We start from the raw sequence: 18687 nt of genomic DNA on the forward strand, positions 1-18687 counted from the left end.
CAGGAGGTTCCTTTCTCCCCACTCTACCCTGGAGGGCCCCAACCCTAGCCAAACTTGCTCTAATGCCCTGAGACTCCACTTGGCCATCCCGAAAAAATGGGGGTTCAACTAAAGTCATCATTCGCTAATTCATTCATTCATTCCACAAACATTCCTTGGTCCCTACAGCGGGCCAGGCGACAGTAGAAGGTGGAGGGGCCCCCAACATTCTAAGATTAGACTCTTTGGTCATAATGGTCCCCCTGATTTTGAAGAAAACCTCCGGATGTTTCCCTCTCCAGGAAATTGGGTATGTTTCACAAGATCATGATGAAGATGAAACAAGTGTGAAGAGCCCTGAGCTCCGTGAAAGGAGGTGGTTTCTTGTTGGGACTTTGAGGATGAATAGGAGTCTGCTAAAGAGGGAACTCCAGGCAGTGATTGCACAAGAAAAAGCCTAGAGGCTGGATGAAGCCACATCTCCCCAGGCTGGTCCTGAGGATTTACTCAGAGGTTTGCCCTTTGCTCCCCTAGGGCCCCAGAAGGGATCCAAGCCAGGTACCTCCCCCCAGGCTGTCTTGGACACCAACTCCTGCACCTTCATTTCCTAAAAAGAGGTTTTATTTCCTTTGGTCCACAGTCGGTATTTCACATTATTTCTTGATCCCAGAGCTCTGGGGCAGGGGCTGGTCCCAGGGAGGGCCTCCAGGTGGGGGTCCCTGTGCAGTACTTGGTGGGGGGGTGGAATCAGGTATTGGGAGGGGTCTGGCTTTGCCTCAGTTACTCAGAACTCCACTGTCCTCTCTGGGCCTCAGTGTCCCCACTGGGCACCTGGGAGGGCTAGAGTTGGTGGTCTAAGGATCCTAGGGAAATCTAGTACATCATAAGGCCTAAAATATTTTGGGACTATGGCCTGGCCTTCTCCCAGAGGACCTACTTCCTTCCTAACACCTCCCCCACCCCCCTGAAAAAAAAGTATTTTCATTTCACTAAAACTACCTGAAACTTGTATGGGTATAGAAACCACAAACTGATCAGCAGAGAAAAGAGAAGAGGGGAAGAAGCAACCGGAAACCACTGGGGGCCGGACCCCTCCCTACCTGGGTTTCTTCTCCCTGCCCCACAGTTTGGCCCAAAGCCTGACCCCCATCCCATATGCAACTGGACAAGGCCTTCCCCCCTTCCCCCAAGACCCTCAGCTGTTAGCATTCAGCTACGTAGAAAAACAAGACAAAAACATGGAAAAACCCCAAAACCCACATGGGGCAATGGGGGGGGGGAAGAGCTTGCAGAAGCACTTCAGTAGCCCGCCTCCTCCTGGTAGTAGGGGGGGTACTCTGGAGCCTCTCCAGGGCCTGGGCAGTCACCAGCAGCTGCTGGAGCCCCATCGGCTGCCGGGCCTTGAGGACAGTACTTGGGGTCATATATCTGCCGGCCCAGGCCAAAAACCTGGCCACTCTGGTTGGCGCCCTGCGTGTAGCCCATCTGCAGAGACATGGAGGAATTGTCACATTTGTCTGTCCCCAGCTTGGTGTCGTAGATGTGCCGCCGGGTCCCTGGAGCGGTCATGCCCACCTGGAGACGGGGAGAGGTGTCAGAGAGGGAAGAAGTAGGAAACAGAGGCCCTAGAAACTGCTCTCAGATTCCCAACCTTTGCCCAGCTCCCTGTCTTTGTGCTCACAGTGCAACCTCCTACAGATCTGTCCAAGCCCTGCTCAGAACTCTCTTTTTTTTTTGGAGGGGGGAGTCCAGACCTGCAGCATATGGAGGTTCCCAGGCCAGGGGTCAAATCGGAGCTGCAGCTGTTGGCCACAGCCACAGCCATGGGGGTTCAGAGCCATGTCTTTGGCGTACACCACAGCTCACGGCAACACCAGTTCCATAACCTACTGCATGAGGCCAGGAAACAAACTACGTCCTCATGGATGCTAGTTGGGTTCATTACTGCTGAGCCACAACAGGAACTCCAGAACCTTCTCTTTTCTGACTCTGTGTTGAGCTGATCTCCATTACCAGTGACTCTCCCTTAGAGCTGGGGTATTTGGGGCCACCTCTCCCTGCTGGCCGGGAAGCTCCCCAGGCTGGGGCTCAGGCCCGCCAAGGGACCCGAATGCTCCCAAACCATCACACTGATGCATCAATCCAGCAAGACTTAAAATATCAGAGATGGAAAGCCTTTGGGCAAACCTTTGAGGGAAACTGAGGCACAGAGCTGGATAGTAACTTCCCCGGGAACACACAGCAAGCTGCAGCAGAGACAGAGCAGGCAGGGCCAGAGGGTAGGAGGGAAACCCAGAATGGGGTTTTCAGTGGGAGATGAGCGACAGGGACGAGCCCCGAGGGATGAGCCCTTAGCCCTTGGGGGTGACATGGCAGGGAAGCGGGTAGAGGTCTGGGGGGGGCCTACCTGGCTGGCACACTTGTTTGTGCCCATCTGGAGGCTGATGGTCGAGTGGTCCATGGGGGGCAGGATATGGTTCTTGGGGTCGTACAGATGCCTTCTGGTGCCATAAGCCGTCATGCCCGACTGGCTGGCACATTTGTTGGTGCCCATCTGCAGGGAGGCAGGCGGGAGAGGTCAGCCTGTCCCCAACATGAGGGGCCACGGGGCAGGACAGAGTCTGGGTTGCACCCGAAGCTCACACCCATGGCCCCCAGGGCTGGAGCAGCCAGGCGCTCACCTGCAGCCCGATGACGCACTGGCCTGCCTTCATGGTGGCATCATCAAAGTTCCGCTGCTGCTTCTCCGAGTACTTGACGCCGATGTCCACGCCACTCTGCAGCCCCTTTGTCTTGGCCTGGGGGGTGGGGGTGGGATATTAGGGAGGGACAGCCCGGACCCTTGAGCCAGGGAGTGTGCAAGCCCAAGGAGGCCTCGGGATCAGGTTGCAAGCTGCCCTTGCACCTGGCATGGGACACCTCAAGCCTTGGGGTCAGCAGGTCCTATGGCCCCAGCCTTCCCTCCCAAGGCAATAGCAGCCCCAGGCTTCCAGCTGCTCAGGCTAAGAATTTGGAGGGCATCCTCACTGCCAGTCTCTCACCTTCCATCACCTCCCTCTACCCAGTCCAGGCTACGGCCACTGTCTCTCCCCTGGACACCTGCCCCCTGCTCCTCCGTGGTCTCCCTGCCCCCACTGCCCACATGGCAGCCAAGCGGGGGGGGGGGGGGTCCTGAAAATGCTATTCAGAACACAACTCCCTGACATGAATACCTCCTCCTCCTGTCCCCATGGCAGGGCCTTGCTGTTCCCTCCTCTTGAAACACTGTTCCAGCCTATGCTGGTCTTGGTTTAAAGGTCACTAGACCCTAGAGTCAGCCTAGTGCTTTCTTCTCTTTCAAGGTGCTCCTCACAATTTATAAACTGCAAAAAATGATTTGAGGAGCAAACTCTAGTGTGACTCTGAGTGATAACGAGGTATCCACGGAGCTTCACTGATTGTTAACAAAAGTGGGGGAAGCTATGCATGATTGGTGGGCAGGGGTCGACTGGAGGGCTCTGTACCTTCCACTCCGCTTTGTTATGAGTCTAAACATGCTGATAGATCAAGTTCTCTTGTTTTATTTTGTTTTGTTTTCAGCTGTGGCATACAGCGGCTTGATGTGGGGTCTCAGTTCCAAGACCAGGGATTAAACCCAAGCCACAGCCAAGCACCAAATCCTAACCACTGGACCACCAGGGAACTCCCTTAATTAAAAAAACAAACAAAAACAAAAAACTCTTGGAGTCTCTGCTGTGGCCCAACGGGATCAACAGCATCTTGGGAGAGCTGGATCGAGGGTTCAATCCCTGGCCCGGCACAGTGGGTTAAGGATCTGGCATTGCCGCAGCTGTGGCTTGGGTCATGACTGCAGCTCGGATCTGATCCCTGGCCCAGGAACTCCATAGGCCTTGGGGTGGCCAAAAAAGAGAAAACAAGCAAACAAAACTCTTAGCAGGTTGAGGATCCAGCATTGTCACTACTGTGGCTCAGTTCGCCGCTGTGAACAGGCTTGATCCCTGGCCCTGGAACTTCTGCATACCATGGGCACAGCCAAAAAGTTTTGTTCATTGTCTGCCCATAAAGAGGTGGACTGTGTCTACCTTGTCACACTTGAATTCAAATTGCCCAGCACCTAGTGGGTGCTCAAAAATCTTTGCAAAGGAATGAATGAAGAGCATCTGCAAACCTTCCCCTGGTTCACTGTGTGACTTTGGGCAGGTTTCTGCCCCTCTTTGGGCCTCACCTTCCCAGCCAGGGCGAGAAGAGACACTTGCACCTGTGTCATGTTCCCACTCTCAAACAGGTCGTTGGCTTCGAACAGGTCCACGGGGTTCATGCCATAGCTGACCATGGCCTTGATGAAGTTGGAGAGGTTTTCTAGCTGGGGGGGGAGGCAGGAGAAGGACAGTGAGGGACCTTGGTCTGCTCCCCTATAAGATGGGGCCTGCCCTGTCCTGTTCCACCCACCAGTCCCTCACCTGGTGCCAGTTCTGCATGGAGCGGTTGATCTTGGGGACTGAGCCCGGCTGCAGCTTATTCATGAGTCTGGGGGGTGACACATGGGGTGAGGGGAAACAGGAACCTCTATTAGTGTAGGGGAACCTCAGAGACCCAGGAGACTAAGCCTAACCTTGGGAACACTTGTGCCTTCCCCAAGCTCATTCATTGTTCTGTCCGGGCCTCCATTTCCCCTGTTGCAATTTTGACTTCACCCACCAAAGATTCCAACGAGTGACAAAAGAGCACTGGGAGTATAATCCAGAAGTGTCGAGTCTGGGGAGTGAAGCTGGGCATTTCCACGAACGTTCGTAAGGTGCAAACCATGGAATGTTTGAACAACAGTTGAATAGGATGCAGTAAAGAAAGGTCTCCAGGGAGTTCCCTGGTGGCCTAGTGGTTTAAGTATCCAGCACCGTCACTGCTGTGGCCCAGGGTTTTTTGGTTTATTTTTGTTTTTGTCTTTGTCTTTTTAGGGCTGCACCCGAGGCACATAGAAGTTCCCAGGTTAGGGGTCGAATCGGAGCTACAGCCGCTGACCTTCACAACAGCCACAGCAACACTGGATCCTTAACCCACTGAACCCGCATCCCCATGGATAATAGGTTCATTACCACTGAGCCACAACAGAACTCGCTGTGGCTCAGATTTGATCTCTGGCCTGGGAACTTCCTCAGGCTGCAGGTGAGGCCGCCCCCCACCCCCTGAAAGAAAGAAATGCCAAACTCATTTGGAAATATTATAGGCTCTTCCGAGAAAAAAAGGGTGTAAGATAAGGATGCTCCCCATCAGAGCTCCCAACAAAGACAAAGCACTAACAAGGAAAAGCAGAGCGAGAAAGACAGAGGCTCATGGAGGGAAAGCAAGCAGGTGTCACACGGAATGTGGAGCGTGACTTCATGGTACAGGTCAGGGTGATGAGCATAGGCGGCCACTCACGTGCACAAGATAATCCCATCCTTCAGACCCTTCTGGAAGTCGGGGCCAATGGACAGGCCAGTAAGTCCCTCAATCCAGCTGCGGAGCTCTGCCTCCTTCTGAGGGTCGTATTTGGACAGGAGCTGGAGGGGCAGAAGGCACAGAGTTGGGGTGAGCACACCCCCAGCAGCAGCCCCAGGGGAAGAAGAGCCAGAAGGACCTGGAGGTCCCCAAGCAACCTGAGCCGACTCTCCCCCCTTCCCATCAGCACATATAAACCGCCCGTATCTCTCACTGATAAACATTGGGGCCAATCTACTTTCATTTTTTTTAATAGCCGCTCCCGCAGCATATGCAAATTCGGGGGCCAGGGATTGCATCTGAGCTGCAAGACCCCAGCACAGGATCCTTATCCCACTGCGAGGGGCTGGGGATCAAACCCGCCCTGTCCCAAAGACAAGGCCAGATTCTTCGCCTGCCGTGCCACAGCAGGAATTCCAGAAGCCAATCTACTTTCCATGATGCCAACCACCACAGGGCAGCCCAAAGCCCCCAAAAGATCTGGCCCTGTGCCCCCCACCTCCCAGATCTCTAGCACTAGACAGAACCTTTTGTGTTGTTTTTATTTTTATTTTTTTGTGCTTCTTTTAGGGCCACCCCCATGGCATATGGAGGTTCCCAGGTTAGGGGTCAGATTGGAGCTACAGCTGCCAGCCTACACCACAGCCACAGCAATGCCGGATCCTGAACCCACTAGCGAGGCCAGGAATCAAACCTTCATCCTCATGGATCCTAGTCAGGATTGTTAACCACTGAGCCACTAAGGGAACTCCCTGTTTTTATTTTTTTATTTTGGCTGCACCCAAGGCCTACAGAAGTTCCTGGACAAAGGATCGAACCCATACCACAGCAGCAACCCAAGCCACCACAGTGACAACTGTATGGCTAATTCCGTTAATTTGCTGCGCCATGAGAGAACTTCTCTGTTGTTTTTAAACTGTGGCAAGATACAACATGGACCATTTTAAAGCTCATAATTCGATGGCATTTAGTACATTCATAGTGTTGTGCAACCATTGCCTCTGTCCACTTCCAGAGCATTCTATCACCCCAAAAGGAAGCCCATCCCCATTAGCTGTGACCTCCAACTCCTCCCTGCCCTCAGCTACTGACAATTAGGAACCCATTCTCTGTCTCTGAACATTTCACATAAATGGAATCCCACACTATATGTCCTTCTGTGTCTGCTGCTCTCACTGAGCATCCTGGTCTTAAGGTCCCCCACGTGGCACTGAGTGTTAGGGCTTCTCTCCTTTTCACAGCTGAGTAGTGCACCCGGGTGTGGAGGACATGTGTGTATATCCATTTCACCCACTGATTGGTATTTGGGTTGCTGCCACCTTTTGGCTGTTGTGAATCAAGTTGCTATGAACATCCATTTACAAGTTTTATCTCAATAGTTTTCAACTCTTTTGGGTCTATACCTGAGAGGAGAACTGCTGGGTCATGTGCTAAGTCTACCTTTAACTTACTGAGGAGCCTCCAAACCTTTCTCTGCTCCTTGAACTGTGCACACTAGTTATGCCTTGGGGCCTATGCACATGCTGTGACTTTATTTTTTTATTTGTTTTTTTAGGGCCGCAGCTGCAGCATATGGAGGCTCCCAGGCTAGGGGGTCACATTGGAGCTGTAGCTGCCAGCCTACGCCACAGCCACAGCAACACCAGATCCGAGCTGCATCTGGGACCTACACAGCAGCTCATAGCAACGCTGGATCCTTAACCCACTAAGCAAGGCTAGGGATCTAGGGATCGAACCTGCATCCTTACGATATTAGTTGAGTTCGTTAACTGCTGCGTCATGACAGAAGCTCCATGTGCTGTTACTTTAGACTCGATATTTGCACAGCCAGCGCCTCCTTTTGATCCAGTAGCCTGAAGCTTAGAGAGCACTTCCCTGACCGTCTGGATATGACAGCCCTCCTCATGGCGCCCTCACCCCAACCCACCCCCGCATTATCTTCTAGCTTTTCTCTACCTCCTGTGATATAATCTACCTCCTGGCTTGTGCCCCATCCTCACTCCAAGCTGTGCCATCCTGCTTGAGCTGGTTCTGGACAAGGATGCTCATGGTCTCCCATCAGTGCTCACCGCTGCCCACAGACACAACACTCCCTGTTCCCCCATGGCAGCGTCTCACAACACCCAGGGACACCCAGGATGGTGGGAGTGTGGGCAGCTCCCTGGAGGGATGCTAAGAAGCTGAGGACCTGGTTGCCCAGCTAGTTGGGCTTCTGCCCCAGACCCCTTCCCACTTTGACTCGGGCCATCCCCACCCCTCTCCCTCCCTCTCCTTCATATTCCCCAGGGCCCAGGGGACAGGGACCCAGAGCTGCCCTTGCAGACCCAAGTCCTCCTCCCAGGTCTGTCTCCCTGATGACCACGGAATTTTCACCCTGCGCCTCAGTTTCCCATCTGTGTTTGAATTCTTTCCTAAGACTTTACAGACCTGGGCCCCTGCTTCCTGCTTCCTGCATACAACCCCCCAGACACAGGATCAGGGCTGAGCTACCCAGGGCACAGTGGAGACAAAGGCGGAAGCCTGGCCTGCTAACCCGATCCGCCTGGCCCACCCCTGGGCCTTGGTCTCTGGTTCCCACGGCTCAGGGAGCAGCCCCGCCCAGCTTGGGGGTGGTCATTCGCATAGCCAAGCTTGAAGCAGTCAGGCTGGTCTGGACGCCTGGCCCACCTGCCCAGCTGGGCCCTGTCCCTGACGGCTCTCAAGGGCCAGGGTCCCAGGCAGAGGCGCCTGGCCCACCCCGCCCACTGCACTGCTTTCCTCCCCCGCTGCCCTGCCGGCCTTCAGCACATTCCTCCCCACCGCAAACTGCCAGGAATGCAGCCGCTGCCTCCCTGCTAAATCGGGACCAGCTGTTCCCAGTGGGCCAGACCCCCCAGCCGGCCTGAGATCTCAAATAGAGATGCTTGGACATCAGCCTGCATCCACGCCATCCAGTGAGGGAGCTGAGGCCCAAAGGCTGGGCATTGGGGCCTCAGGTCTCCCTGCTCTTAAGCAGCTGGTAAAGTGGTCCGGGCATGCGCCCAAGCCACAGGAACCCAGTGTCCAATTCCGGTGTGGCTCCCGAGTGACCCTGGCAAGCCAGTGGGTGCCCCGCCCATTCCCCAGACCAGTAAACTGAGGGCTGGTCAAAGGGAGCCTTCTGACCTCATCCTGAGCAGGTATCAACCTGCCCCCATCCCACTCCATCTCAGGAAGCTGCCACCCCCCCACCCCCCACCCCTCTACCAGGTACTACGTCTTCACCCACTTCCTGCTGCCTCAGGGGCAATGCCAGGCTTGCCCAGGAGGATCAGTGTCCATCGGGCTAGGTTCCAGTCCTCACTCGGCCACTGGCCAGCTATGTGGTTCTAGGCAGTTTGATAGATTTCTCTGAACCCCATCTGTAAACCAAGGGTCTTAAAGCAGCTTGGTGCTGGGTGGGGCATGTATAGGTCCCCCAGCCCCCGGCATTATTGCCAGAGTGGGGACTGGTGTGTTTAAGGAGGAATCAGGAGCTTGCTGAGTGACCACACCTGGTACCTTGGCTTCCTGCATGGACCAGAGGGAAGCTCCAGGAACTCAGAGAGGTGATGTGAACTTCCCCCTGCCCACGGGCGCTCCCGAGCCCTGCAGTGCTGACCGGGCAGGGCCTGGAGCTGGCGAGGCTGTCCCCTGCATGCCCAGGCAGGCTCCCAGCGGCCCAGCTGTGTGGCCACATTCCCAGGTGGGAATGTGGGGGGTGGACAAGAATGACACACTTCTCTCCAGCTGGGCGGCTCTTGCAGGTCAGGACTAGGACCACCCCCTGGGTCTGGGGTCACCCTCTGCTCCTCTTTCCCTGGATGGGCTGACCCTGCTGTGTAGCCTTTCAAAAGTGCCTGCCCCCTCTCTGAGCTGGAACACAAGTGCTTTCTTAAAAAGTGTCTCCCCTGGCCCCAGCTCTCCTTTCCAAGTTACAAAACCCACATCTAAAGGTCACATTCAGGGGACCCACATGGGTCCTGAAGACCCCTATGCTATCCCCTTAAGCCTGTCAGATGGAGTCAAAGAGACTGGTCCAGGAGGCCCCCTCAACTCCAACTTCCCCTTAGTGCCCCACCTCCCAGGTGTAAGAAGTCGGGAAATTCCTGCGGGGGCCACACCCTGCTCAAAAAACACAGGCCCGCCCCCTTCCCCTCCCCGAGGTGAAGTGGCCCCAAAAGCAGAAGTGCGGGAGGGGGATAAGAAGGGGTTCCTGGGGTCTCCTCAGACTTTCAGGGCACTCGCAGGCCTTGAAGCGCTGGAGGGGCCCAAGGCTGGGGGTTGAGAGGGGTGGATGGGGGGCTTCCGACAGAGGAGGGCTAGGGGAGCAGGGCTGGAGCAGGGCTTCGACCCAATCACTCCTAGAAGTTGCGGGGTGCCAGAGCACAGAGTTCACTGCTCTCCCAGAGTTGAGGGAGCCTCGGGGGGCACTTTCAGATGTTAAGGAGGAGGAGAGCCACCCCAGATGCTGGGGAGCCCGGCAGAGTGCCTGGCCTGCAGCCGTGGAAGGGGCGACAGCCTGGGCTGGCGGGGCGGGGGGAGCTCCCCTCACTCACCCGGTTCTTGACCTCGGCCGAGAGCCCGTACGAGGGCCCCTTGTTGAACTGCGTGGAGCTCATGGCTGGCGGGTGCGGCGGCCGCGGGACGGGACGGACGGACCGACGGGCAGGCGGGCGCGCCGGCGGGGTACGCGGGCCGCGCGCCCCGCCCCCGCCGCTGATTGGCGCGGGCGCACATGTCCTTATAAGGCCGCGCGGCTCAGGATTCCAGCGGCCGCCTGCTTCCTGAGCCCCTCGAGCGCCGACCCCCCGCCCCGCAGCCGGACCCCGTCACGAGCGGCCTCGCTCCTCCTCTGAACCCCAGGGAAACTGAGGCAGGAAGGGACAGGGGCCCCGCAATGCCGAGGCCTGGCACTCCTGCCCTCCCCCTGCCGGGAGCCCCTAGGCGGCTCTCACCCTTTACCCTCTCGCATGATGATGGGAGGAGATGGGAAGTGGTTGGGGGGGACCCTAATTCCCTTGGAACACCAGTGAAGACCCCCTCTCTGCCATTTAGAGGCGCCTTCCAGGCTAGGTCCCCTTCTGAGAACTGTTGTGACTGGAAGGTAAGCAAGGGAACTACCACAGGCTCTTCAGAGGAGGCTCTTCACCAGCCATTGGTGCTGGGGCTTTGCTGGATGAGTAGGAGTCTGCCAGTCCCAAAAGGATTAGTGTACCTCCTGGCAGAACAAAAAGTGCAAAGACCTAAAGGGGACATCAGTGGTTGAAAGAATGTAGAGACCAATCAGATAGGTTGAGGGAGGAGGCGGTGAGAAGGAGCTTTCAATTCTGAGCTGAGGGAAGATGAGGAATGGGGATGGGGTGGAAGAGCAGAGAGTGGCAGTCAGGAGATGTCTTGAGGGTAGGGCTGAGGCTGCCAAGGGAACCAGGCCAGGCATATACTTGGCACTCCATAGTTGCTGCCTGCTTGTACAGATCAGTCAGTACATTGATAATGGAATAAACGAATTAACTTCTTCAGTAACCCACTCATTTGCACACCTATTCATTCATTCATTTATTCATCCAATCATTCATCAAAAGCTCCCTGACAGGGCCTCTGGGGCAGTCCCTTGCTAGGTGATAGAGGCTTCCAGGAGACCTTGGCTCAGCCCCTGTCCCTCCCTGGGAAGACAGACCCAGGCATAGACATAACTGCATGTGACTTGGGGTGGAGGAACCTGCGGAGGAAGTGGGTGCCCTCTGGTGGGGTGAAGGAAAGAGGCATGTAAGAGAGGACGTGGGAGGTGGGGTTTTGAAGCATGAGCGGGAGTCTGACACATTTGACAAATGGCTGGTTGGGCTCTGTGAAGGCCTAGAGAGGATTCACCCTGACCTTCCCTGGAAGCACTACTCCCGGGCACCCCACTCCCTGGATGTCTATTTACTCTTTGCCTGTCAGTCTCCCATTCCATCTATGTGATGACTCCTTTCTTTAGGGTTCAAGTCCTAGCCAGGTGGTCTTGGGAGAGTACTTTCCCTTCTGGGTCTGTTTCATGTGTGGAATGGGGACCAGTGGACAAGTGGGGCATCAATAATAAGACAGTGAGACTGAATGTGGGAATGGTGGACCCCCTGCAGGTCCTGCTGGGGCACAGGGTGGGGGAGTAAGGAGGCTGGAGCCAGTCTCCAGTGTGCCTGCTCCAGGAGTGCAGTGGTCGGTGGCTGCTGGCATCATGCCCATGGCCCTCCTGGTCATGCCCCGACCCCTTGTGCTTGTCCAGGGGGGCCACCAGTGACTGTCTAGGGACAACAACCTGAGCTGGGGCTCTCTGGGACACAGAAGTTGCATGTGATGCTTGTAGGTGGCTGGACCACATGTGGGGCCCTGGGAGGACCAGATTCTGGGAGGACTGGACAGGAGCTAAAGTTCAGAAGACTGAGCTCGGATGGTTCCAAACTTGAGAAGCACCTACTTGCCTTTCTGCTGGTGAACCAGACAAGTCCCCCAACACTGCCAAGTCTCAGTCTCCCACCTGTGAAATGTGCTTACCTCCAGGCCTTGATTCTTACCAGGCACCCAGAAATATGCCTGGGATGTTGTATAAACACCACAAAAGTGCTGAGAGACCCGAATTGTGGCATTTTGACCAGTGTTGAAGGATGGGACCTATATGGCGGAAATGTCCTCCTGGAAACCATCCCACCGGCATTGGGGCTCCTGCATCCTCCTGGAAGTGTGGCTGGCTAGAGAAGGGAAGCAAAGAATTACTTGATTTCAATTAATTCTATTTTTTTTTTGTCTTTTGTCTTTTTAGGGCCACACCTGAAGCATATGGAAATTCCCAGGCTAGGGGTCGAATTGGAGCTACAGCCGCTAGTCTACAGCACAGTCACAGCAACTCCAGATCCAAGCCACATCTGTGACATATGCCACAGCTCAAGGCAACGCCAGATCCTTAATCCACTGATCTAGGCCAGGGATTGAACCTATATCCTCTCATGGATACTTGTTGGCTTAACGGAGCCAAAACAGGAAGTCCTAATTAATCCCAATTTAAGATTTCAAACCCGGAGTTCATGCTATGGCACAATGGGATTGGTGTGGTCTTGGGGGCACTGGGACACAGGTTTGATTCCCAGCCTAGCACAGTGTGTTACGGATCCAGCGTTGCTGCAGCTGCAGCGCAGGTGGCAATTGCAGCTCGGATCTGGTCTGATTCCTGGCCCTGGAACTCCATACGCCGTGGGGCAGCCAAAAAATAAAAATAAAACAAATAAAAATACAATTACAAACCCATACCGGATTTAGTTTTTGGAAAATGTCTGAGTATATTTGAAACAACTTGTGTGTGTGGGTGGATGTGTTTTCCTCTTCAGTGTCAATTTTACGCCATCTAGGAGTTCCTGTTATGGCGCAGAGGACATGAATTGGACTAGTAACCATAAGGCTGCAGGTTCAATCCCTGGCCTTGCTCAGCGGGTTAAGGATCCGGCATTGCCGTGAGCTGTGGTGTAGGCCAGCAGCTGTAGCTCCGATTCGACCCCTAGCCTGTAAACCTCCATGTGCCACGGGTGTGGCCCTAAAAAGCAAAAAAAAAAAAAAATTATGCTGTCTAGCTACAGATGAGTGTCTCTGAGGAAGCATCAGCACTGGGCTGAGAGGTGCTGTGAATGGGAAAGGCCAGATTTCAAACGGGTGTGAAACACCTCTTTCATCATTTTTCATATGAATTACATATTGCAACAACTGTATTTCTGAGGCATTCAGTTAAGTGAAATATATTTCTAAAACTATTCTCTTTTAGTTCTTTAACTATGAAAATTACATGTGTGGTTTGTCTTATTTTTCTATTAGCCAGCCCTGTTCTGGACTGTGGGCCAAATTCAGATGCAATTTTTTTTTCCTGGTACAGCCTCTGAGCTAAGAATGGTTTTTACATTTTCAAGTGGTTTTAAAAAATCAAAAGAAGACTATTTCATGACACATGGAAGTCATATAATATTCAGATTTCCATGTTTGGACAGAGTTACATTGGCATACCGCCATTCATGTACAAACCACTTGTGGCTGGGCAGTCTCTGGGCTGCAAAGCAGAAAATATTAGCTTTTGGGCTTTTTACAGAAAATAGTTTATTGACCCATGGTCTAGACTTTCAGCCTCCTGGAACTCAAGAAATGCAGACTCTGGAGTTCCCTGGTGACTCAGTGGGTTAAGGATCTGGCAGTTGTCACTGCTGTGGCTCGGGTCACTGCTGTGGCTCAGGTTTCATCTCTGGCCCAGGGACTTCTGCATGCTGCAGCCAAAAAATAAAAATAAAAAAAGAAGAAAGAAAAAGGAGTTCCTCCTGTGGTGCAACCAGATCAGCGGCATCTCTGGGGCACAGTGGGTTAAGAATCAGATCTGATCCCTGGCATGGGATATGCCAGCCAGGGCAGCCAAAAAAGAAAAGAAAAAAAAAATGCAGATGCAGATCAGACATTCCAGAATTGGAAATCCTGGGTTCCAAGAGCTTAGAGTATTACAATTTGAGAAATCCCCCCAAGACCTGAGACTTATTTTCTTTCTTTCTTCCTTTCTTTCCTTCCTTTTTTCTTTCTTTCATTCTTTTGTTGTTGTTGTTTTTTTTTAGTGCTGCACCTGTGCCATATGGAAGTTCCCAGGCTACAGGCTGAATGGGAACTACAGCTGCTGGCCTATGCCACAGTCATGTAGGATCAGAGCCACATCTGTGACCTACTTCATAGCTCGCGGCAATGCCGGTTCCTTAACCCACTGAGCAAGGCCAGGGATCGAATCTGTGACCTCATGGATACTAGTCAGGTTCATTATCGATGAGCCACAATGGGAACTCCCAAGACTTAGAGAATTATGTGATTCAATATAACCCTACCACCTCAGCGCCTGCTGCCTCAACCTGAGTTCAAAACCCCTCTCAGGAGTTCCCGTCGTGGTGCAGTGGTTAACGAATCCGACTAGGAACCATGAGGTTGCGGGTTCAGTCCCTGCCCTTGCTCAGTGGGTTAACGATCCGGCGTTGCCGTGAGCTGTGGTGTAGGTCGCAGACGCGGCTCGGATCCTGCGTTGCTGTGGCTCTGGCGTAGGCTGGTGGCTACGGCTCCAATTCGACCCCTAGCCTGGGAACCTCCATATGCCGTGGGAGCGGCTCAAAGAAATAGCAAAAAGACAAAAAACAAAACAAAACAAAAAAACCCTCTCAGCTGAGGTAAGGGCACAACACTGAGTCAATACACATTAAAAAATCTTTGGAATTTTGGCACAGCTGCAGGAATTTCACAGGGAGCTCTGGTGCTTCTGCAGCTGTCCACTGCCCTTGACCCCTAGCACTCACCTCTTTGTCCAGGTAACCCCTGGGGAAACTGCCTGCAGGGGCTGTGGAATGATGCAGGCTCACTGGGGGTGGGGGGAAGAATCTAATCTCCATAATCTCCATGATGCTGGAGGGGGGCCTGTGGTTGCAGGAAAGCCAGGAGCCTCAACCTTGAGAGCTGAGCTATGGGGGCAGGGCACCAGGGGCCATAGGTACAGTGAGGGCTCCTTCCTGGCAGCCACCTTCTTGGCAATTCTGGCTGTCCCTACCATTTCAGGGCTCTGAGTGGGACCCCAAAGGTATCCTGCAGGCTGAATCTTGCAATGAAAACAAACCAATAATAGGGAGTTCCCATCATGGCTCAGTGGTTAACGAATCTGACTAGGAACCATGAGGTTGCAGGTTCAATATTTGGCCTCGCTCAGTGGGTTGGGGATCTGGTGTTACTGTGAGCTGTGGTGTAAGTCACAGGCTCGGCTTGGATCCTGAGTTGCTGTGGCTGTGGCATAAGCCCGCAGCTGTAGCTCCAATTGGACCCCAGCTTGCAAACCTCCATATGCTGCAGGTACAGCCCCAAAAAGTAAAAAAAAAAAAAAATAGTAACAGTAACAATGATGTGAGAGTTCTCTTATGGTTCAGATCTTTTCTCTTGTTTTGTTTTTTTTTTGCTTTTCAGGGCTGCACCCTCGGCATATGGAGGTTCCCAGGCTAGGGGGTCTAATCGAAGCTACAGCTGCTGGCGTATGCCACAGGCACAGCCACACCAGATCTGAGCTGGGTCTTCGACCTATACACACAGGTCATGGCAATGCTGGATCCTTAACCCGCTGAGCAGGGCGCTCACAAAACAGGAACAGACTCACAGAAAACAAATTTATGAAACAAACAAATTTATGGTTACCAAAAGGGGAAAGATAGCAGGGGGAGGGATAAATTAGGAGTTTGGGGTTAACATATACACACTCCTATATATAAGATAGATAACCGGAGTTCCCATTGTGCTCAGTGGGTTAAGAAACTGACTGGTATCCATGAGGATGTGTGTTCAATCCCTGGCCTGACTTAGTGAGTTAAGGTTCTGGCATTGCCGCAAGCTGTGGTATGGGTCAAAGATGTAACTCAGATCTGGCGTGGTTGTGGCGTAGGCCAGCAGCTGCACCTCCGATTCAACCCCTAGCCCGGGAACCTCCATATGCCGTGGGTGCAGCCCTAAAAAAATAAAGTAAATAAAATAAGGTAACGTAAAATAGATAACCAACAAGGACCTACTGTATAGCACAGGGAACACTAGCCAATATTCTGTAATCATCTATATAGAAGAAGAATCTGAAAAAAGAATGGACATGTGCATGTGTATAACCAAACCACCTTGCTGTACACTGGAAATTAACATAACATAAAAATCAACTCTATGCCGATATAAAATAAAAAGTAAAATAAAATAAGATTCTTATAAAATAAAATTGGCTTTAGTTTATGTATATATATAGCAGCAATGAAACCTCAAGTCTGTTAACTCAGGCCAGGTATCAATCCCCTTATTCACAATTCGACATTCTTGCCGCCCCATTGCCCTTCCACAAAGGTGTCCTCCAGGCTCCACCTCCCCTTTACTGACTCTGCTCCCAAAGCCTGGTGCTTCTCCTGGTTCTGCCTCCAATGATCAGCCCTAGTCCTGCCTTGGGCCCTTTCCCTAGCGGTCGGTACCCACTGCCTGAAACTCTTCCCACCTGGCTTGTTCACTGTCCACCTTCCAGCACCTTCGCAGTGAGCCCCAGCCCAGGGTCCCCACCTCAAGCAGCCCACACACCTCAGACAGGTAACAGTGACACCCACGGCATCCTCTGCAATCTAGCTCGTCTAAATTCCCCAGCTATCCCCAGAAGGGACTGTCCCCAGAAGGGTGGGCCTGGGGTCTGGTCCTTCTCTGTGTCTTTGGTGTAGATTTAGATCTGTCCCCTGCAGTGTTCCTTTTTTGTAAGAATAACCTTCACTTACTCTCCTGGGCCGTGTGTTGCCAGATTGTGGGAGTGAGCTCTAGGCCTTGCTGCTTGCCACAAAAACCTATTTCAATATAAATTACATCAATGAAAATAAAGTTGAAAGTTCTAGGAGTTCAGGGAGTTCCAGTGCTGCTCAGCATGGGTTGGTGAATCCCTCATTGCTGTGGCTGTGGCGTATGCTGGCACCTGCAGCTCAGATTTGATCCCTAGTCAAAGGCCCTGAAAAAAAAAAAAAAAAAAAGGATATCAATCGGTCCCTCCACTGGGAAGAACGAGTTTTAGCTCTCCTTTTGCAATTAACAAGTGATCTGGGGGAGTTCCCGTCCTGGTGCAGTGGTTAAGGAATCCGACTAGGAACCATGAGGTTGCGGGTTCGGTCTCTGCCCTTGCTCAGTGGGTTAACGATCCGGCGTTGCCGTGAGCTGTGGTGTAGGTTGCAGACGCGGCTCGGATCCTGCGTTGCTGTGGCTCTGGCGTAGGCCGGTGGCTACAGCTCCGATTTGACCCCTAGCCTGAGAACCTCCATATGCCGCGGGAGCGGCCCAAGAAATAGATAAAAAGACAAAAAAAAAACAAAAAAAAACAAGTGATCTGGGGGTGATCCATAAGAGTATCATGTGCATTGATTGAGCACCTACTGATATGCCAGGGCGCACTATGAAACTGAAAGTCTTCACTCCAGGGAGTGGGACTAAACTGGCAGATAGGTTTGGAAGGTTCCCTCAGGTAGGTTCCAAGTCACATCTGAAAAGTCTCCCCCTCCCCCGCCCCCACCCCCACCCCCAGTGCAATTCAGAAGAGACCCCCTCCCAGGACCTGGTTTTTCTCAGAAGCCCTGTCTGTGCCCTTCACGGTGGGGTGCTCACCATTGGGAACCAGACCAGACATCCACCTCAAGAGGTCCGCCTGTCTCCTGCTGGTCCCTGGGCCCTGTGAGGGCAGAATCCAGCCTGCACTGGCCACCGCTGTGTCCCCAGCACCCAGCGCAGGCCCTGGGGTACTGTAAGCCACTTCCCCGAAACGTTTGAGCAGGCTTTGGGAGTCCTTCCCCAGGGCCGACGCTCAGGATGCCTGAGCCCCTGGTCTCCAGCTCCATCTGCCCTTCCGTGCTTCCTGAGAAAGCCCACCCATACCTTGCTTTGGAACCTGGCATATAGTAGGTGCTCAACGAATGTTGGGACTGATTACTTCCTTGGTTACCAGGAGGAGCCAAGGCTTGGCACCAGGCGGCAGCCAGGAGGGGATGGTTGAGGCTCTAAGAATGCTTACCTTGGTTTCAGAGTCTTTTTCAGGGACCAGGTACACATCACTTGGGCCAGGGAGCAGAGAGGGACCCACTGAACAGTCCCGGTCACAGAACAAAAAGCCAAAGCCAAGAGCGCTAGTGGGCAAGATCTGGATTGTGAAAAAGAAAAAAGCCATTGCTTCAGTCTCTAGGATGAAAACAGCGCTCAGTAAACGACACAACCTGGGCCACCACTACGAAATGCTGGAAGGTGAGAGCCGGGTAAAGCCCGGAAACACCACACACGCTAATAACGTTACGAAGCACCACTTCGGAACCACGGAAAGCGAAGAAAACGAAAACCATTTTCCCTCCGACATTATTTAAAGATCCCAATGCGATCACTTTGCAGTTAGGGCAACCTAACGTAAGCGCAGCTACAGCATAATTTTCTAGAGCGGCACAAAGAAAATATCTCCACCGGTCACATTTACCTTACGTTTATCTTACCACCTCCAAAATCCTTATATGTTGACTAATTTTATCGCTCGCCTTCCAGCTGCAAGGGCAATATGCAAAAGACCTGGGGACTAACGCAGCCCCGCCCCTAGGCGTTCCGAGCCAGGCGTCTGGACGGTGGGCGGGGCCGCCACGGGCCGGCCGCCGGTATCCCGGCGTTCCGCGCGAGCGC

General features: G+C 53.2%; 1 protein-coding gene and 1 long non-coding RNA gene across 3 annotated transcripts; both read right to left on the reverse strand.

Moving 5' to 3' along the window:
* Positions 1 to 582: 582 nt before the first annotated feature.
* CNN2 (calponin 2) lies at positions 583 to 10164 on the reverse strand. The gene is made up of 7 exons (XM_047777785.1): positions 10014 to 10164; positions 5398 to 5519; positions 4440 to 4506; positions 4205 to 4342; positions 2661 to 2777; positions 2387 to 2533; positions 583 to 1554 (listed from the first exon to the last, which is right to left on the reverse strand). Exons 1-7 carry the CDS (start codon positions 10074 to 10076, stop codon positions 1279 to 1281), a joined length of 930 nt encoding a protein of 309 aa, XP_047633741.1. The 5' UTR covers positions 10077 to 10164; the 3' UTR covers positions 583 to 1278.
* Positions 10165 to 16010: 5846 nt separating this feature from the next.
* Positions 16011 to 18683, reverse strand: LOC125125972 (uncharacterized). Of its 2 annotated transcripts, XR_007134490.1 has the most exons (4): positions 18491 to 18683; positions 18041 to 18166; positions 16767 to 16990; positions 16011 to 16094 (listed from the first exon to the last, which is right to left on the reverse strand). It is a non-coding gene; the product is annotated as an uncharacterized LOC125125972 (long non-coding RNA). The 2 variants fall into 2 exon arrangements; XR_007134489.1 differs by lacking the exon at positions 16011 to 16094 and having other exon boundaries at positions 16211 to 16990; positions 18491 to 18674.
* Between the last annotated feature and the right edge of the window lie 4 nt (positions 18684 to 18687).

The sequence above is a fragment of the Phacochoerus africanus genome, chromosome 4 (assembly GCF_016906955.1).
Source record: "Phacochoerus africanus isolate WHEZ1 chromosome 4, ROS_Pafr_v1, whole genome shotgun sequence".
Classification (NCBI taxonomy): Eukaryota; Metazoa; Chordata; class Mammalia; order Artiodactyla; family Suidae; genus Phacochoerus; species Phacochoerus africanus.